General features: G+C 41.9%; 1 protein-coding gene across 3 annotated transcripts in view; it reads right to left on the bottom strand.

Moving 5' to 3' along the window:
• Window positions 1–13,833, bottom strand: part of BDP1 (BDP1 general transcription factor IIIB subunit) — a 53,498-nt gene extending 39,665 nt beyond the window's left edge. Inside the window, exons 1-12 of one of the 3 annotated variants that reach the window (XM_074931557.1) lie at window positions 13,545–13,833; window positions 9,031–9,583; window positions 8,289–8,392; window positions 7,217–7,276; window positions 6,704–6,847; window positions 5,694–5,827; window positions 4,027–4,121; window positions 3,375–3,429; window positions 2,404–2,547; window positions 1,705–1,707; window positions 500–781; window positions 8–182 (exon numbers count right to left, since the gene is read on the bottom strand). In XM_074931557.1, coding sequence (XP_074787658.1) covers window positions 8–182; window positions 500–781; window positions 1,705–1,707; window positions 2,404–2,547; window positions 3,375–3,429; window positions 4,027–4,121; window positions 5,694–5,827; window positions 6,704–6,847; window positions 7,217–7,276; window positions 8,289–8,392; window positions 9,031–9,583; window positions 13,545–13,717 — 1,922 coding nt within the window. In that variant the 5' untranslated portion in view covers window positions 13,718–13,833. The remainder of the gene's footprint in view (window positions 1–7; window positions 183–499; window positions 782–1,704; window positions 1,708–2,403; window positions 2,548–3,374; window positions 3,430–4,026; window positions 4,122–5,693; window positions 5,828–6,703; window positions 6,848–7,216; window positions 7,277–8,288; window positions 8,393–9,030; window positions 9,584–13,544) is intronic. The other 2 variants (XM_074931555.1, XM_074931556.1) reach the window with 2 other exon arrangements.
• Between the last annotated feature and the right edge of the window lie 7,623 nt (window positions 13,834–21,456).

The raw sequence follows: 21,456 nt of genomic DNA, 5'->3' as shown, positions 1-21,456 counted from the left end.
GCATTACCCGCATAAATTGACATCACTTTCTCTCTCCATTATGTCATCCACTGGTAAACAGGACTCTGATCTCTCTCCCTCTGTAGCAGCAGTCTCATCTTGTTTTTCTTCAGTAACACTATCCAATTCTTCTCTACAGGTAGTATGACCATCAGTGTGTGCACCACATACCACATTTTTCCCTGCCAATGAATAAGAATGAAACCAATTTGGACATTCTGGGCATCATCTTAAGAATTCCAATTCTCAAATTCTAGCTACAGTGAAGCAAGATTTAATTTAAGACAAAAAACCCCCAGTAGAAAATTCCAAAGTATTAAGATTTAAGAGAACTGTTCTCAAATAAAATAAAATGTTTAGATTTAGTATGAAAGCTGATTTTGAAAGGCATTGTTCTATTACCTCCCAAGGCAGATCAGTGATACAAACCAAAACCCAAGTTCTCGTTTTTAAGTTTGAAGTGTCTTTATGTTTGAAAGTGAGCTTTTTTGCCTCTTACTTTTCTTAGAGGATTTCCCTTCTGCAATTTTTGAAGGGACAGCCATTTCTTCTGGAAGATTCTCTAATTCCTGTTCAGGATCATCTTTTCTCTTCTTCTTTCTCTTCTTTTTTGCTAATGTTGGCTCTAATGCCACCTGTTCTTCTGCCTGTTCAGAAATGCCTAAAGATTCCTCATTTTCTTTCTCAGCCATCACAGAATCTGCTTCTGTTTCTGCATCTGAAATTCTGGCTTCCTGAAGATCATCTTGATCATTAGCAGCTTCTGTGCTGGCAGCTTTTCCTATTGAGAGAATATGGTTCCTCGTTAATAGCCTAGTAGAGTATCAGGAACCACAAATCGCAAAGATATTTCCACTAGCAACATCCTGTGAATTCATACATCACTGCCAATATACTGCCAGGTGTATGAGCAGGACCATGAAAAGTCAGTTACTGACTCAGCAGAAAAGCTTCAGCATAGATGAACTTCAACACTAAATGCAAAACATATTCTGTACATGGGACAACACTGGGGTAAAGTCAATATAGGATGTAAAGTCAATGTAAATGTTTTTAGAAGGTTATATAGTCATTTTTGGATCCATGAAAAATAGGCGTTGCTATTCCTGAAAAGAATTACATCTCTGCACAAAGAGGTGATGATGGTTGCAGAGAGTATGCCATGAAAAAGCAATTTTGATCAGTAAGTGTATTTTAGTTCATTCTTCTTATTTATATAAGAAAGCTGAATTATTATATTGCTAATAATTCACAAGTTTCTTCTGGGTTTAATGAGTTTCTAGAATTCTCCCCCTCCCCTTTTCAGGACATTTTGTCTTGATCTTGTATTTATTCAGAATATCAACCACTAAGAGCCTTTCCTTGGCCTTTTTATTATTCTTCCACAAACTTGCTCCCCTGTAATCAAGAAATCCAAAAATGCAAGAGGAGCAGAAAAGCATATTCACATTGCTTTACACATAAAGTACCTTTAATCTACCACTGAAGTCTACGAACAGAATTTCTGTATGTGGCTGTAAGTCCTAACAGGTGAGACATTCTACCTAAAAAATCTGAAATCAAGTCTATGGCAAAGCAGAAACTATGTCATTTTTAAGAATTAAACAGCAATGTTGCTTCCTGGCTAGCATCCCCTTTAAAAATGTTGTTCACTTGTTTGTTCCACAATACTACTTAAAAGAAAATGGGTCCTTGTGGCACAACCAACTGAGCAACCCCACAGAATTAGCAGGGAATTTATGAAATTGTGTCAATAGAACTGTTTTAAACTTAAGTACATCTAAGAAAGGCCTTTAACAGGTACTGAGGTAAGATGACACTAAATGGTAATCAACAGTAACAAAACATAACCTTTACCCTTTATTTTGAATAGGCCAGAAAACTGAAACAACTTTTACAAGACTCCCTGAAAAGAATCATACCCTTCAAACTTAGGGAGTTAAATTATAATTAAAGGAGAACCAGAACCCCTAAGTGAGGAGGTGTTTTAAATGCCAGAAAAATTTAAATTAAAAAGTAATAGAAGAGCTTGCCAAAAATATGGTTTTGGCCCAAGGATTCTAGAAGTGAATTCATTAGCAACACAGAGAGATAGTTATCAACTGTTAAATTAGAATATGCCATTTAGAATATCAGTGCTTCAGACTGTGGCAGAGCACTAATCTCAGTGTGGTCTCGCATTCCTGCCCAGAGAAAAAGCACCTCAGGAAACCAGCTATTATCAATTAATAGCATCCTGCACATCAGTAACCTACATCTGAAAAAGTTATGTTATGAAGCCAGGATCCTCTTGTCCTCTCCAGAACAGGGAAGGAAAGTATTTCTTATGTGATTTTTCCTCTATTAGCAACACATTACTGACCACTGCTCTGCAATGTTATCTCAAGCATTCTTTTGAAGTACCTTTTAGCTTCTTCTGAGGCTGTGATGGCTTCTTTCCCTTTGGCTTCTGGCTTTTAACAGTCTTTTGCTTCTTCTTTTCCTCATCTGCTAAGACCTTCTCAAGCAGCTGAGCAAAGAATTCAAGATCAAATGGACGCTTTTCTTCTATCGGATTAAAGCAAAGAAATAGGAAAGACTTCAGAGTTGGTATACTTTTCAAATTTCTGCTCCATAAAATAATCATGTTATGATATTAAACATGTTATGATATTAAAAAGTGCATTAAAAAGTGTTATAACATGTTATAACACAACATGTTAATAATATAATAATGTTGATAATAATGTTAACAACTTGTTAATTATAATAAGTGTTATAGCATGTTATAACATGTTATAAACATGTTATGATATTAAAAAGTACGTTATGGTATTAAAAAGTGATGGTTATATAAATTTAAATAGAGAATTCTTTTTGACACTACTGTCTGTATCACTTGAGCAGGTACTAGACGTGACATATATATGGATTACGGTAGTTTGGTTTTGAAAAACAAACAGTAAAAAAAGTTACAGTACGCAGCAGTTTACAAAATTTAAGTAGTGACAAATCATGAATTGTACCATAATATCAAACAACATATTAACACACTGCTTTAGGACTTATGTAGCTTATTCAAATAATGCACAAAGCAGTTTACAATAAGTAACTGTGCTAGAAATACCCATGAATCAGAGTAATCTTCAACTGCATATACACAGGAAAGATTAATCTTGTTTATGATACATATAGGAAAGCCAGAAATTAAACCTAAAAATCTTTACTGTGAACCACGACTGTTATAAAAACCTAAGATTCCCCAGCTTCTTAACTCACCTATGAGCAAACACTTTTTCTTATAATTAATTCAAGCAAGGCAAAGCACAAAAATTAGCATTAAAAAAGACTACCATTTAATGACTCATAGGATGGTATATGTTTACTTTACTTACTGAAAGCTTTGTCTATCCTCCATCCATTAGCTTTTTCCTCACGCTTGAACTTGTTCTAAAAGCAAAGATATTTATCTTTTTCAGCAAGCAAGAAATGCAACAATAGATTGTTCAAAATTGCAGATCAAGATAAGCAATTCTTCAATGTAACAAAATTTTCTACCAACTAAAGCTGTTAAAACTTACAAGCACAGTCACAGAACACAAGTTTGTAATTAATTTTTAAATATAAAATCTATCCCCAGTATTTATCAACAGTCATAATTTTTTATTATTTTCAACATCTTTGTCCTTACTTCCAATCTAAGCAAGCTTTGAAATATCAAAGATTCTCCCAGCTGGATACCATAAAAGAGGCAACACAAAAGGCCCTCACCAAACATTCACTTATGCTTATCAGCATTCTTCAATTAAAATGGAAACAAACTGTGTCTAGGTATGTTAGATTTACTAGATATGTTGATCAGAATTCAATACAGCATATTAATGTTTCAGATACCCATTCCCAAGAGGTAGTAAGTATTTAAAGAAGCACTGCTACAGAGCCAATTAACTTCAGAATTATCAATGTTAATAAAAGAAGCATAGGAATAGCAAATGAGAAGAGTGAAAACAGATGTTTAATTGCTTTATTAAGTGCTTTAATTTTTACCTTAATTTCTGCTCTGGCTCTATGAGGAAACAGCCGTCCAATCAAGGAGAAGTCTGTTCCTACCATACTGATAGCATAAAAGAACATGTCTGTTTCTGGAGGAAAAAAAATAAATAAAAGAAGATACACACACTTAAGTACTCTATTAACTTTCCTTCTTGCTGCCTAAACTGAAAAACACCTTTCAAACTTAATGGAATGAGATCAACAACTTCAAGGCTATATACTGTGGCTGCCAAGTTCAGCTGAGCTGGAGTGTGTTTTATTTCACCTAAGTAACTGTAATAACATTTGCTGAATAAACTATTAATAGAAAGAATTGTCTAATCTATTACAGAACTGAAGAATGAGAAATACGTTTTGTAAACCTAGTAAATCAAAGCTAGCCAATTCCAAATTGTAAATGCTTTTTATGAACACAGCCACAAACAGAAAACAGCATTTTTACACATTCTTTCTTCGATCTCCATTATTACTGGTTAAGAGGAAAAGAGTGCATTCCAAGAGCAGTGCAGTTGTCATGGTTTAAATCCAGCTAGCAACCAAACACCATGCAGCCACTCTCACACTCCCCTGTCCGGGAGGTGGGGGGTTGGATTGGAGGGGTGAAGGGAGACTTGTAGGTTGAGATAAAAACAGTTTCATAACTGAAATAAAACAATACTAGAAGGTACAAAGGGGTAATGCACAATGCGATTGCTCACCACCTCTGGCCCAATACCCAGCCCACTCCTGGCTAGCAATTGTGAAATACCAAGACCCCCACCGTTGCAATCCCAGAAGAGAGACAGAACCCCCTCCTTCCCAGCTGACCCTTCTCTACATACTGAGCATGATGTTACATCATATGGAACATTCCATTGGCCAGTTTGGGTCCAGTGCTCTGGCCGTGCTCCCCCCCCAGCTCCTTGTACACCTGAGCATGGGCAGGACATGGGGAGTTGGAGTCCATGATCTCTCAGCAACAACCGAAAACATCAGTGTGTTATCAGCATTCTTCTCGTACCAAATCCCTACTGAATCCAAAACACAGCATCACTCTAGATACTAAGAAAAATTAACTCTATCCCAGCCAAAACCAGGACAACAGTGAATTCTGAAGTTACTTTTTTTATCTACAGTTGTAGAAAAACAGTTCCAATTGTAAAAAGTCTTGCACAGTGTTGTTGGCCTAGAGGTAATTCAAAGCATGTATTAAAAAAAAACCCCTACCCACTCATAAAGACACAGCTGCCCACGTGCACTGAAATCAGCCCACATAGATATGGCTTATACAATTTATTCATGCCCATGCTGGAAGAACCAAGTGAAGATGATGTTAAGAAGTGCTACCTGTTCCATATAGAGCTCAAATATCTTGACACCATAATCCAAAATTATGGTTCTGATAAGTCAGACTAGCATTTCTACAGCATCTAAACTTCCATGGCAGAAAAAATTCACAGGTAGCCTGCATATCATAAGGCACTGGAATTTTTCTAAATATGACAATTTTCACAGTAAACATCAGAGCTCTGCCTGTTGTAAAAGTCTGGAGGATTGAGACTACATCACATATAAGTAGATTCATTTACTCCACTGGAAATAAAAATTGTTGAGTACAAAGCATACATGGAAAACTAAGAATTTTCTGCAGATTCAAAACTTGAAACCAAAAATATACTCACCTTTATTTGACCATGGTTTTGTGTAAAAACTTTTTCTGAAGCTGGAATATGTAGTTGTAGAGCCACGCTCAAAGATGGGATCATTTTCTTCTACAACACATGGACCTTTTGTTCTTAGAACTTCTACAGTTAAACTGGAAAACCAAAGACACAAAGAGACTTATTTGAAAATATTGCTAACAAGACACATAGTAGATGTTTATAAGCTAGCTATTTTCCTGCCACAAATCAGAGTTTGTACTATGTAATCAGGCTTAATCATTACATACATTGATATGTATTTTAATGGGACAGTGCGGCAAGAAACCATTATCCTACTAAGCATGTGCAACTTGCTTTTTCCTTTTTATAAGATATAGTACAGACATAATTAAATATCCTTTAAAAAAACCCTGTCTTTTTAACATTCAAGAAGATTATTTTGCAAAACCACAAAAGCCCCTCCATACGCTTTCAGAATACTTTCAAATTCTTCTACCAGGACTGATCTATCCTTACACCTTGGCCTAAATCTCATTCTAATAATACATTCAGGAAATTCAATATTTTGCTAATCTTATTCTGAAAAGCCATATTCTAAGCAAAGTTAATGAAAACACTGACAGCTGGAAAAAGCAGCAACAAGCAGGATGCAAAGCTGGAGTAGATCATACTGACAACTGAATAACAGTCAGCAGACACTGGTAACTGTGAGAAACAAGTTAACTAAATAGAAAACATTTGGAAGTTTGACAAATAATCAGTATTCATTCACTGTAATAAAATATGACCTATTCCCATCTATCTTCTTCCTCAGAAACATTTCTCGGAGAGTCTGCCACTACTGAGATGCAAATAACTTGCTGCTCATATTTTGACACATATTTGCACTGTTTCCTAAGTTAGGGTAAGCTCAACTCTCAACACAAATAAACTCACATTTGTCCCTGTCCAAAGTAACTGTTTTCTATCCACAAACTAAGCAGCAATGTAGTATATATTGTCTGTGAGTCATGCACAGAATTTGCTACCTTTCTTCATCCAGAATAATTGAACCATCTTCTGCTACTTTGACACGAGGAACTAGAAGTGGACCATCCTGACTGTCCTCCCCATTCTCTGCTTCTTTCTCCTCATCTTCCTCTTCATGATCAGGAATGCTTTTTTCTTCATGTCTACAATTTTAAGAGATCAAGCAAAAATATTACTTTTGTTAGTATTTTGAATTGCTGCTCCGTATGCCAGACATTCAATGATTTAATGAACCACGCAGCAATGCAACCCACCAGCAAGTTAGTCAATACATAAACTCTGGAATCTGCTTTTCATTCTATTGTAAAATGGACAAATCCAAAACCGTAATACTGGAAGCAAAATGTTCTTTAACCACTCTCCCCTCCTAAATCATGATTTTTTATAAAAAAGGGCTGTGATATTGGAATAGTCAAAACAGACTGCCAGTTAGTATTACCACAGAAACATGTTTCTTTCCCCCAACATCAGAAAACTTTTTAACTGTTAGTACTTCCATCACCAAAACTTACTCTTTCATTTGACCCAGTGCAGAATTTTTTTCTGTTCTTTTTTCTTCTGCCAATGAAGACCTAGAATTTTACAAAAAGCTAGACATGAATGTTTGTACAGATACATTTCTGCTTCACTCCACAAAACCTGCTTTTAGTGGACAAAGAAGCAAAGCTTGTTTGCATTTCTTTGTTACCACATCTAGATTTGAGTCTAAATGAACCACCACCACTTCTTAATTAATTTTACTTGGTTTTTTGTATAAACAAAGGACAAATATTTATATGATTTAATGCAGTAATCCGTTGTACGAGTACAGAGAATTTGAGGGCATTTGGTTCATTACTTGCTTCGGACTATTCAACTTAAAAGAAAAAATAACAAGGAAAGTGATAAATAGAACACATAAGCACACAAACATTAATAAGCAGGTGATAACAGAAAACTCATTACTGAACGGAAGCATAGGACTTGGATAGCTGTACTTGTGTTCATGTGATTTTTTTTTTTGGTAGTTGCAGGAAAAGGCCCTGCTCTGTCTGCGGTAGTCTGTGCAGCCAGCTGCATAAGTGTTCCCTGCATCCATGCTCCTCTGGGACGCTCACTCAGCCCTGCTATTGACAAAACCCGCAAAGGGAACAGTAGCAGCTACATCCATCAAGCTGGAATGGAGAGACCTCATGGGTCTTGCAGTGTATTTTGCACTTCAGCACCCAGGAGGGAGAAATGTTTAGCTTCCCGTGGTCCACTAGATTTGGCAGGCAGTTGTAACATCCCTAGCACCCATAACTAAAAATTTAACAGTCACTAGGAAAAAAAAATTATTTTCTATTATTCTGCATGTGTACAGAGATAAATCAACACTAGGGAGAAGTTCGTGTTTTTATATTTCAACAAGTACACTGATCTCCATTCTCATTTTTGTATAAAGACTGAGCAGATGTGAACATGTCTGGAAGCTTTCATTACCATTGCAACAATACTCCATCTGTGTTAATATTGCAGATTCAAGAGCTCTGCTTTTCACAATTATTAAATTCGTAGAAAAAGAAAAATAATTTAAGCTAAGGAGAGAGAAAGAAACATACTTACTTCATAGGATTGTTTTCTGGCAGATAGTATATCAAGTCTCTCATGGTCATTTTCGAACGATCTAGTGGAGAATGTCCTTCAATTATTGGAGGCCTGTGTTTCAACTGTTTCCATATGAAAAGAAAAAACAACCTTAAAGTCACCCTGAAAGTACTTTAGATTACACAAATGAGTATTTGTTTACAAAGTACCCCATTCGGTGCATTTGATCGTTTCCCTCCCCTGCCCCCAACAACTCAAGTAAGTTTATCTTAAAAGTGTACCTTTGTCAGAGAGGACACCACAGACCCTTAAGTGACTTACCCTCTCGGAGAAATTCAATACTTGGTACAAGTGAAAAGTTATTAAAAATTACAGAATTCAGGCAATGATCAAATGGAAAGGATATGAAAAACCCCAAATCCCAAGCTTCCTACAGCACACCTGTCCATTGTATTACCAACTGCAAAACTTTCAAAAATGCAATACTGACTATAATGTAATATCATGCCAAAAAGGCTTGTGGGTCCAATCAAATGAAAGCATACACAATTTCACAAGAAATCTGTATTATGAGGGAACAATGTGCTTCTAATGCTTATAGAAAGACTAAACCCATACAGAGTTACATGACAATCACAGACTATTAGCAGTAAGCAGCTGATGATCATCAGAAAACACTACTACAGAGAGAAAATGTATGTCAGGTGAATCACACATCTTTGCTCTTCACAGATCAACACTGCTCAACAAAGAAGCCTACCATCCGCTCTTTCTTCAACTCCTCTTTAAGCATTTCCCTTAACTTCCGAGCTTTGAGGATCCTTTCACGGTCAGAACACACATGTTTCTCTTTCACAGGAGCAGGTTGCATAGGCAGCTTTTCCTCCTGCATTCCTGATCTTTCCTGTGTTGGTCTCTCCTTGAGTGGGGAGGGTACATTCTTCTGCAAAGTATCATCATTTTTTTGAGCAGCTATACCTACAGTTTGCTCTTTGTTCACCAATTTTTTTAGTGGGGAAAACTGTGGCACCTGTGGCACAGGTGTTTTCTTTTCAGGCAGCATGGGAGACTTTGAAGAGCTTTCAACATTAGTCTTTTCTGATGGAGAGGAATCCTTCCGAAATGAAGCACTGACATCAGGAGTCTGTGATGCTCGCCTCGGTGCTTTTGATGCAGAATGCTGAACAGATGAAGGTCCAGCTCTGGGTTTGACAAGATTGGGCATGGTGGAGATCCGTTTTCTTCTCTGCACAGGCATCTCTGCAGGTTTACTAGCTTCTCCAGCGTCATTTGAGCTATCAGCCTTGTCATCACTGGAAAATTTTTAAAAGAGTATTCTGAAATACTTTACAGTGACAGATTTGTAACTCTTACTTTCAAGATATGTTTATCTGTCAATTAGTATAAACACAGTTCTACAAAAAATGCAGTTATATATAAGAAGCCAAACTAGACCAAACCTGTAGCTAGTATTTCCTCAAACTAATCACTGTAAGCTAGTATTTTATTTTCTAATATTAATGTTACTGCTACAAGCTAGTTGACCAATAACACTAAACTTAGATGTTCCTTCCCTCCCCTCCCCTTTTTTTAGAAGGCTCTCTACTTTCAGCTGAGAATACCAAACACCATAACATAAAATAACTCACATAACATAGGTGACATATTAACATTTTAATAGAGCTATATGCAACAAGCAGTTTCATGACTTGTCTTACAATCAGTCTAAACATTCCTCTTATACATTTGCAAGTAGATGATATGTAAACTGCTAAGTCCAAAACAACTTCAGCAGTCAAACTGGCTGCTGTGCTTCTACTGCTCATACTTAACACATCAAAAGTAGCCTTTCAGAGGCAACAACTTTTAGCGTCCTTGGAAAGCTTTCTTATTTAAGTATTTTCTCTATCCCTTACGCAGAAATAATTTTCAAAGTGCAAGCAAAATTACCAAACATGTGATCTTTCTAAATCTACACACTCCTCCTTTAGCTCCTTGGCTGTGGCTAACAGTAAGACTGCAGCACAATTTTAACTGAGTCATGAAGAGTTTTTTTAATTTCACATTGGAACTATGCCTTCTGTCTGTAGAGAAGGACAACCACACCCGTGGTTCACTTAGCCATCTTCAAAAACAGTCAGAAGCAAATGCCTTTGAAGGAATAGAAGAGCAAAAAATACAGCAAAACTTTTCCAAATCCTCTCCAGCTACTGTCTGTGACTCAGGCAAATACAGAAACATCACCTGCAGCATTTAACAGCCTCTGTTAAACGGCTGAATCATTTTGTCCCACACTGCAAGTTCATATACATTTCTAGTACACAGAACATCCCTCAGCAATGAGTTCAGGAGCCTTACTACACGATGCCTGTCTGTGTGTTTCGAATGAGGTCCTTCCTTGCACGTTCCATTCAACATCCTCCGGTTTTTGTACAACAAGAGACAGTGGAAAGTAATTCTTTGTCTTCCCCATACCTGTGCTTTGTAGAGTTTTTAATCAGTGCCACACCAGGTTTCTAAACAGTTAAATATAACTTCGCAGAAACTGCGTTTAAAAAAATAAATCTTACACTCCGAGAATTTTCACTTCCCTGATAATCAACAAAACCTACTCAGCATTTTGAAAACAAAACAAAGCAACTAACACTACAGATAGAGGTTTGAGCAGCTATAAGGGAACGCCTTAGGTTGAAAGGATAAATATGCAAGATACTTTCACATTTGCCTTTTCTTGCAGACCACACAACGAACAGGCTGTGCTGTATGTCACCAATTCTACCAATTACAAAACAAATCAAACTGTGTGACTTCCCCCCAAATCCACTCTTCCTGAATCTTCAGAGACACCCAGGTGGCCAATCTTTAAAATGCATCATCTAGAGAGACACCTCCCCAAGAAGCTAATACTGCCGACTCTGCAATAAATTCCTAGGCCTACTCCCTCCTATCTCGTTGCTGTACACCTCCAAAAGCAACCAAAAAAATTGAAGAAGCTATTCAGTGGAATTTAGGGTGACAGAGGCAAGAAGGGAGCACTCTCAATTGTGCCTTTTCTACTTGCTCCCAGAACTAAAAGTTCCCCCAAGAGTCTCAGCTGAGCTATGGAATCTACCACAGCGCTCCAGCAGTCCACATCTGTTCTTCTAAGTGCAACATTTCCCAAACCTGTACCTTGGAAGAAGCTTGTTCCTAGCCACATCCCACACATTTCACTACACTGGTAAACTGAAGAGGTTTGTACACTGTATTCAATGCAAACTTCTTCCATCACAGTGTTAAATTTCTTATAACTGCTCCACTTTAAAACAGCAGGATGTGGTTTTGTGGATTCGTACACTTGGATATTTTCCACATGTATTGAGGAAAATATTTTATAAGCTTGTTACTTATTATATAGCAAAAGTCTATTTTTCAAGCCACATGAATACTCTTCCTTTCAGAGAAGCATTGGTGTCTAGTTTTGAAACTTATAATTACGTTACACTGAGGCACCCATTAAATTACAAACACAAAAGTCTGTAATAAATCAGCAACAGTACCACATAATTAAAATAGCAACTTTATCTTCATTTAAGAAAAAACTATTGAGTAACAAAAGATTCAGTAACCTGATCTCTGTAACACACAAATTTTATAAATAAATTCCTAAAGAAAGACATCCCTACAGCACAATGATAAACAAGTTTAAATATCAAAATAATAAATATAAGGGATGTAAGACACAAGTTGAATAAAAGGCAGCATGAGTTTATTAAAGACACACCACACCAACTAGTCTGGTACCTGAATTTCTAGTCACAGGACAGAGAAGACTGTAAGAAGACATTTTAATATGCCATAAAGGACAAATTTCAACTAAAAGAACAAAAGCATTCATGTAAGAGGCAAAGCCAGCTAGTTAAAAGAAGTGAGAATGTTGTTCTGAAGAGCAATTATCAGACTGGGAAATGTCCCGAAGAACTGGTCTGTACTGCTTTTGGCAGGGAGAGAGTTAATTTTCTTTGCAGTAGCTCATACAGTGCTATGTTTCAGATCGGTGACCAAACCAAGGCAGACAGCACACGCATGTTTCAGCTATTGCTGAGCAATGCTTACGTAGCATCAAGGCCTTTTTTCACGCTGCCCTGTCAGTGAGTAGGCTGGGAGCGCACAAGAAGCTGGGAGCGGATACAGTCAGGGCAGCCGACCCCAACTGACCAAAGGGATATTCCATATCACCTGGTGTCATGCTCAGCAGTAAAAGCTGGGGGAAGAATGAAGAAAGGAGGACATTCAGAGTGATGACGTTTGAGTTTCCAAGTAACCACTACATGCATGAAGCCCTGCTTTCCTGTGGATGGCTGAACACCTGCCTGTGGATGGAAAGTGGTGAATGAATTCCCAGTTTTGCTTTGCTAGTGTGGATGGCTTTTGCTTTACCTGTTAAACTGTCTTTATCTCAACCCACGAGTTTTCTTACTTTTGCCCTTTCGATTCCCTGCCCATCCCACCGCGGAACTGGGGGGGGGGGGGGGGGGGGGGGGGGCGGGGCAGGAAAGAGGCTGTTCAGGGTTTAGCGGTCAGCCCGGGATAATCCACAACAGGGATGTCCTGAAGGATAGGACCAACCTTACTATTCATTTCCATTGCAATGAAGAGCACTTAAAAAATCAAAAAGAAAAAACCCAGAAAGTTCTCCTTCGCTAACGCATGAAGTAAATAAAAAACAGGAAATGCTGTAAGAATGCAAAATCATTCAGCTACGGAGCGCAAAGCATTTTTGCTGTACACAGCAAACTGGAGCTCCCTATTGTTGCAGTGCCAGAAAAACTGAGTATCGGACAACACTAGGCCCCTCCTTTGCAGTCTTAACTTCTATATTATTTCAAGCACCTCCAGTGCAACGGCGGCAAAGAAATGCACGTTTTGCTTAGGTTGCAAATGCATCAAACACCCAGAAGTCGCTGCGCGATCACCACATACACAACTGCCCCTCGGCACCCACCGGCGGGCAGCGCAGCCCCTATTTCAGGAGGTCTTCAAGACGAGACAACTCCCACCCAAGTCAGGGACAGCCGGGAGCCGACAGGCCGCGACAGAACGCGTTACTGGAGAGCCAGCCACCGCTACATCCACAGGGGCTTCCGAAGGGCGGCGGGGGCAGCCCCATCACCTCCCCAGGCCCGTCCCACTCCCGGGGATCCACGGCCGGGCGGTGGCAGCGGTCCATGCACGACCCCACCGGGGGAAGCCCGCGGCACGGCCCATCCGCCCTCCCCCCTCGCTGGGACTCACCTCTCGGCCTGCCGCACGGCCGCCGCCGGCTCGGCCGCCTCTCCCGTCGCAGCCCCTGCTCTGACCGCCGCCGGGGAGCCCAAGCCGTGAGGGTCCGGCTCCGCCGCTCCGCCGGCGACCCTGCCCGCGGGCCGCACATTGGGCCGCACGTTGAGGCGGGCGCGGCGGAACATGGCGCCGTCAGCTCGCTCCTGACGCTCGTTAGAGGCGCGCGCGCGCCCGCCCGCCCGCGAACCCGGCGGCAGCGGCGCGCGCTCCGGTGCGGCGGCAGCTCCACGGCCTCACGGCATCCCCCCGCCCGGGCCGCCGCGCCCCGCAACGCACCGGCGTGCGGCGGCAGGAAGGGGCGGGGCGGGGCGGCGGGGCGTCTGCGCGGGTTGGGGGGTGGTTCCTCAGCCGCCCGGGAGACTTTTTGTTTCGGTATTTTTTTTCTTAATTCAGGCACCTGGTAAACGGCTGGCCAAGCGTTAGTTTTCCACACGATGATCAATTTTAAGCAAACAAGGGAGGCTCCTGTCCCAAAACAGGGTTCGTCACACCGTCTGCAAAGAGCCAGTTAACGCAGAGTTGAGATACCTGTGTTTATTACAGTGCAGCACAGAAAAGGGTGCTGGGCATTCCAAGTGGCCAGCACACTGAGTTACAAACACACACCGTGTTTATTTGATGCTGAACACACAAGCACACGCCTCTATACATAACTATTGGTTAGCATTTTACCACAGTATCATCTATTGGCTAGTTTTATGACTCACTTTTGTTATAGTTGAATTAAATCACTAGAGTCTGAAATAAATTCACTAAACATTTATTAAGGTAGGAAAGCAAAAAACAGCGCGCTGGACGGCCGGGGAGTCGCAGCTCTACCCAAGGCTCGCAAATTCCAACAAGTAACACAGCCTTTTTATCCTCACGGAGGTCGCATCTTTAGCACGCCTCTCAGCTTCTTTTTCTTATTATAACATTTTTAAGGCTGGCGCTAGATTCAAGGTTGGTTTGTCGGTTTGAGCAAATAGGCTTTCAGTCACATAACAATGGGAGCTGTGCATTTGTTAACAAGGAGCTGTGAAGTTGTAAATTACAAAACATCTTTTTTACACTAAGGTCTAAACTTAAAGACAAAAGTTCAACAGTTGTCATGGTAACGTAAGATTGCAGTTTAACAGTTGCCTTGAGACAGTACATCTTGCAACCTCGTACTTAAGTCCTTTCTCCCTTGCCAGACAGACAGGACGTTCTCAGATCTGTGGCAGCAAGATCATTCCTTTTATTAAAAACCCCGTTTGATCTGCAAATTACCCTTGATCACTTATCACAACTTTCATTTAAAGTCACAGTATCTACCTATTAATGTACTCATGCTCAAAGAGTGAGGGGCTTCATGAAGAGGTAGCAAGTTGTAAAAGTGTGGTTTTCATATTATAATCAGCTATATTCACCTAAAGGACACAAAAATAGGAATTTTCCAAAGCATGGTTTCAGATCAGCATTCTGTCGGTCATAAATCTTAACAGTAATTCTATCCCAGAACTATGCAACCATGTTTATAGCTAGTGATTCTGGCTACAAAACAAAACAAGATTCTGAGCTGCCGATTGTATGAGAAACATCGCGGTTTACCTTTTGCTAAATTTCTTCTCTTTTATCCTTTTGCGACATTCTGCAGCTGTAAATGTTTTTCTGTGGGAGAGCTTGGGCAGCATTAAAAAACCCCCACATACTCGGGTAAATTACGTTTTCGCTCTCAGCGGGCAAAACTAGAAAAGGCGAGTAGTGCCCAAAGAAAGCAGCAACCAACTGTTTTGGGTTTGGTTTTTTCTGACTATATCTGGTGATTTTAACAAACAATGCTCTGTACGGATTTCTTTTTCCACTTGATCAAAACGCACGTACTCTTATACAACGGCGGTTCAAAACCCCATTTTCCTCCACTCGTATAACCACAGCCTCCTCTGAAGCCTCCCGCCCCTGGCCAGAGCCCAGCCAGCTTGTGCCGCCCTCGCTCACCCCAAGGCCGAGCGCAGCCCTGCCACCCGCCACGACGCTTCCCCTCACTTTACGGCAGCCCGGCGCTCCCAGAGCCCACCGCGCGCCGCGCGCGGCCGCACCCCGCGGAAGCGGTCGGGGTCGTAGCGACGCACCCAACTACCCCGAGGGCGTCTCCGCCCTTTGCTCCGCCCGCCCCCGCCCGGCCGCGGCCCGCTGATTGGGCCAGGCCCTTGGCCGGCGTGTCGCGCCCCGCAATGACGTCAGGGGGCAGCCGAGGCCTTATAAGGGGCGTCAGGGACAGTCGGGGAGGCGGGCGGCGGCGGCTGCGGGCGGGGAGGCTGCCCTGCGGGTTTGTGGCAGCAGCGGGGCTGCGTGGCCTGAGCGTCTCGCGATGACACGTGAGTGCCGGCAGTCCTCAGGGGGGCTGCTCCGGGGCCCTGTCGGGTGAGCGGGCGGTGGGCCTTTGGCCGCCCCACCGGCACGGCGGCGGGCCGGTCGGCTCCGGGCCGGTGGAGAAGTGCGGCTAGGGCGCGACGCCGAGGGCTGCCCGGCAGCCGGTCCGGCGGGGCGGCCGTGGTGTGGTGCTGCCGTCGGGTTTTGGTTCTTATGGCCCCCGTGGGGAAATCCGCGGTGAGTGCTTGGGCCGGTGGGGCTGAGGCTTCCCACATCCTGCCACCTCACTAGGCTTGGAGGAAAAACATTCTCACTCCGTTCCCTGGCGTAGCTGTGTTTGAGGGCGGGAGAGGGCAAGAAAGGTGGTGCTATGCTGGAACATACGCTCAGTTTCAGTCCTGGCTACCGTCCAGTTTGTAAATAAAGGGCTTTTACATCGCTGCCGAACACTTTATACGACATTGTTTAAATGGTGGTTGTTGAGGCTGTCGTTGAAAGGGCAACGGGCCTTGCTAATCACCACCTTATTCAAAAGTAACGTTGGTGTATCTACTCTAAAATGGCGGAGAGCTGTGAACTAGAATAGTCTGGCTCATTTAACTCGTGAGGTTACTGTTTTGGCTTCTGAGTATTGTACTTGACAGTACAGAAACCGCCTGTGTTTAACTGAGGAGTTGCTTTTACATTCACACTTAAAAATACATAGCTTGGAAGCTACTGTACTGCTGAAAGTGCAGATGAAGACCTGGATCATAAACAGTTTGTGCATCGATCAGATCTTGAATGTGAGGAAGAGACAGGTTTATGGCTTTTGTTGATATTTTTTCCCCTATTCTGTATGATGCTAGAATAAACAGCTTAAGGTTAAAAAGAGGCACAGCATCTCCCCCAGCTGAGCATAGCAAAAGGATAACATTTAATTTTAGGATGACCTGGTTTAACAGAGTATCTGAAATAATAGACATAAAGCTGTGGTGTGCTAGCTTTAGTCTTAGCTTTAGTACATGTTTTCAGAGTTCAGCGCTTTCTTGCCAATCAGACTTGGGCTAGATGCTGTGATTTCAAATGGACATACAGTAAAACAATAAAAATTGATTGCTTATTAACAACTACTTACTGTGCCTCTGAATTCATAAATTCATGGTACTTGTTGCTGTGCCATATTTCAGGGTACCTGAAAACTGAATGTATTTTTGAAGATGGTGATGACTAGATGAATTGGAGGGTTCTTTTGTCACTTGTCTTCCATTATTGCTTTGTTCTTGCATCACATGGCTCTACTTACTTTTGCTTTTTATTTTTGGGACACTGTGGCAGGCGCTTTTCTTCTGCCTGAAGATCTACCATGTGGTTAGATCCTTTGCTGCTTAGAAAGTACCCTAGGGATGATGACCTCAGTAGCCAATCCTTACTGCCATTCTCTTTGACCTCTTTACAGTAGAGATAATTACTACTTGTTCTAGTGCTATTCAAGGTCATTCGCTTATCTTCCTTTTGATGAATAGCCAGATCTTGAAGTTGGAAGAGCGGGGACAGGTTGAAGTAAGGCCTGTGTCTTGCAGAGTCAGGCAGGGATGGAAGTGTTCAGACATAGGTATAAACAGGAAGGGTGTATTGACCTGTATGCTTGAATTTCCCATTAGAGGAAGCTGAATTGCCTTCTCTCAGGACTGAAGCATGCTTCATAGAAGATGTAGGTTGATCTTGCAGAATGTAGAAAGCAGCACCATGTTCCTGGGAGCTAGGGATACCCAGGTGAAGTAATGGGGCCAAACAGGCCTTGGCAATGTTTACTTGGAAGTAAGGGTGGTACAAGTAAGTTTATTTTCAAAGAGTTGTTTGGCTCTGTATGCCGTGTGTGTGTATTGCAGTGCTCTTCTACCTTCTCTGCTTTGCTGTGCAGAAGTGGCAGACAAGCTTTTCAGTGATGCCATTCAGTTTGGTTCTTAAATTTACCATCTGTTAAAGAAGCAACAGATCAGTCCGGTGTTAGTTGCTCTGTAGTTCAGACTCTAGGTTTCCTGAAGCAGAGCCTTAGATATCGAATCTCATAAAAAATAATTAATAGTAGTACAGCAGCAGGATCAGCTCGAGCTGGGTGTCTCTGGGGAGGAACCCCAAACAAAGAAATCCCTGCACAATTATACCCTTACAGATTGTGCATCCCCCCCTTCACACATTCTCCATGCATCTTTCATGTGCCCTTTGGTCCAGTGGTGATTCTGGCCTGAAATCTTCCAACACCTTCTGATTCCTTATTGGATTTCTTCACTGTCTCCAGGCAGGTTGTTACCTTGTCTAGTTACAGCTGCTGTTGACACTTGTATCCTTTTTCTGGTTTGTGCTGGCTCTGAAGGCCTCATTTTGCTTGAGTAGGTGCAAGTTCAATACAAGTTCAGTAAATCTAAGCAAAAGTTTACAGCTTGCTGGCCTAAGGCTTTGACAAGCTTAGCTACTTACGCTAAGTGAACAGCATACTAAATCACACACCACACACCCTTACAAGTCTAAGCGGTTCATTCTATTTAGAACTTACTTATTTAAGGTTAAACAACTAATATGTTCTTAACATTACCATGTGTGTGGAATAACTCTGCAGACACCCTGCACAATGTTTGCTTGGACAGGGAAGTGCAGTGGAGGGTAACTGCTATGTGAATTCTTACTAGAGCAGTGTGTTTCGACTTCCTGCCTCTCTTTTCATAATAAAAATTACTTAATTTCCTTAAGCACTGCAGAAGACATGCTCATTGCTGACAGGTCATTGTCTTCATATGACATTAATGCTTCCGGAGCACCATGAAACTCAAGAACCATTTATAGCCTGGAATGTATCATCTGCTCATGAGTCATCAAGTTCTAATCAACACCAGTACTGTTAGATATAGTTAGCTGTTTTACCTAAGTTTCTGAACACATAGTGGTCCTTCTTCTACATGGACTTTGGGGACAGATAGTATTTGAGTGTAATTAATTGAATGGACTAATGGTCCATCACAGACAAAGGAGGTAGAACAACTATAACTGTGCCCTTGCTGCCAAGTTAAGGAAACACCTACACAGAGGAACTCATAAAATAAGGAAGATTGAAAAATACAGATGTTGGTTTACAATGAAATCTAAAAAGCATGCACAGGAAAGAAAGCTGTGAACAGAAACCCATAATAGCGCATGGACGGGACACTTCTGAATGCTTGTTTGCTAATTCCTTCAGTAGCATGAAAATAATCCTGCAGGTGAAGAGCATCAGGGTTACCCACTCTGTGCAGGGACATATACATTCACCTGTTCTGGGGAAGTAGTAAGTCGTTTTATTCTAAACAAGGCATCTTATTGAGGAACTGGAGTTTTAGTTGTGTCTTGAGCTTTGTTAGTCCCATTTCTTTGAAGGGGGCTCTGGTAGGTAAACAAAATCTTGGGCTGAAGCTCTATAGCTGGCATAGCCTCCTACTGCATACATGTCAGCTGCCTTGGAGCAAAAATTTATTAAGCCTACATAGAGCTACTTGTGTACTGTGTGGTCTTGTCTGCTTTCATGGTTCCTATAGTAAGGCTGAGCTTCTGGGTTACGAGAGCCCAATAATACATTATGAATCCTGTGTTAAATAGTTTGGGGGACTTTATCCAGTAAATAGTAAAGCCAAGTGTGTGAGCACAGGCAGGACACAGGAACAACCACAAAACAAGTGCAGATAGCAAATTCATTCCTGTTACCTTGTGACCTGGTGGATCTCAGGCAGAGGCATGCAAGTGGGGATGCAGGCATCATGGAGCTCAGTCCTTGCTGGCCAGAAAAAGGCGAAGAGAGAAAAAGATCTCGGGCTTGCTGCTTTTGTGTATATATATCTGGGATTTTCACAGGTGTACTTTTCCACTGCTTTGATCTTTCCCATAGCAGGGCAGGGATCTCAAGGATGTTCAGTAAGGTGCCTCTGAGTTTCTCACAGTCCTGTGTTATCTAAACACACATTTTACCCATCAAACACACAGGGCTAAGCAACAGTTAGTGTGATATATGTGTTTTTTAGCACCCCAGCTGCAAGTCACTTGAGTATGTTTACAATCCTTCTTGCCAATCTTCCATTGTATTCCCCACACCAGGGTTCCCATATATGTTAACTGTCATCTTCTAAGTCATCTTCTAAGTGGCATCTGCAGAAGTGTATTCTTTCTACAAATACATGTGAGGCCCATAACTGCTAGTTATATGCTTGGTTATGAGCAAGACTTTAAAAAAGTTCATGGTGCTTGACCATGGGATGTTATGGAATCCATCTGATTTTGTATGGCAATGCTTGTGGTTTATCCCAGAGGGCAACTGAGCACCACAGCCATTCACTCACTTCTCCCTCAGGATTGGGAAGGAGAAAATGAAGAAAAATACTCAGGAATTAAGATAGGGAGGGCTAGCTCACCAGTTAGTCATGTGCAAAAGACTGACTCATTAGGGGAAGAAAAAGAACATCAGTTCAAACAAAGACAAACAACACTTAAGAGTGGGACAGTGAGAAGCATTACCACATCTTAAAAACACACTGGCCCCTCCTTGTTCCCAGGCTCACCTCTGCTCCTGATCTCTCTACCTTCTCCCCACCCTGCAGCAGCGTGAGGGACGTGCAGTCAGTTCGACACTTCTTCCTCCTCGGGAGGGGTGGAGATGACTGCACACTCTTCCCCTGCTCTGCTGTGGGGTCCCTCTCACAGGAGACAGCCCTCCATGAACTTTCTCTGACATGAGTTCTTCCCACGGGCTGCAGCCATTCCTGTGTTGCTCTGGCATAGGTCACTCCTGCGTGTTTCAGTCCTCCCAGTGCTGAACTGCAACAGCGGGGCCTTCCCACAGAGTCCTGGCCTCCCTTGGGTGCAGCTGCCTGCTCCAGTGTGGGATTCTCCACAGGCTGCAGGGTGACCTTTTGCTTCACTGTGAACCTCCATGGGTGGCAGGAGGGTGGCCCTGCTGTCTCACCACAGGATACAGAGGGGTCCTCTGCTCTGGTGCATCTTCACCACTTCTCCTTCCTTCCACTGACTTTGGTGTTCGCATAGGTGCATGCCTCACAATTCTTCCTCACAAGTCTCAACCCCCTCTCAGGTTTTTCTCCTTAAATATTATCACTCAAATGTTATCACAGAGGCACAGCCACCATTGCTCATTGGCTTGGCCTTGGTCAGAGGCAGGTCTGACTTGGAGCCAGGGGAGCTTTTGAGAAGCTTCTCACAGGGGCTACTGCTGTAGCCCCCTCCCCCACTACCAAAAACTCTGCCACTCAATCAAACCCAGCACACACTACAGACTGAAAGGAAGTAGAAGTTTCTGGACCCAGATACAGCCAATTGCTTTTTTATTTCTTAGAGGGCCATGGAAAGAGTTTGAGGAAGCCTATAAACTCTCTAAGCCTATAAACTCTCTCAGGCTGCCCTCATTTTAATGCTATTCTTTCAGTCTAAAATTGATTTGTAAGCTATATTGGATGCTGGAATCTTGAGAAGGAGAGGATGGCTCTTCTTGGGATGAGTTACTGTCGTCATT

Source organism: Athene noctua, chromosome Z (assembly GCF_965140245.1).
Source record: "Athene noctua chromosome Z, bAthNoc1.hap1.1, whole genome shotgun sequence".
In the NCBI taxonomy this organism is placed as follows: Eukaryota; Metazoa; Chordata; class Aves; order Strigiformes; family Strigidae; genus Athene; species Athene noctua.
The sequence above is the reverse complement of the archived record's forward strand: the minus strand, read 5'-3'. Positions and strand labels throughout refer to the sequence as shown.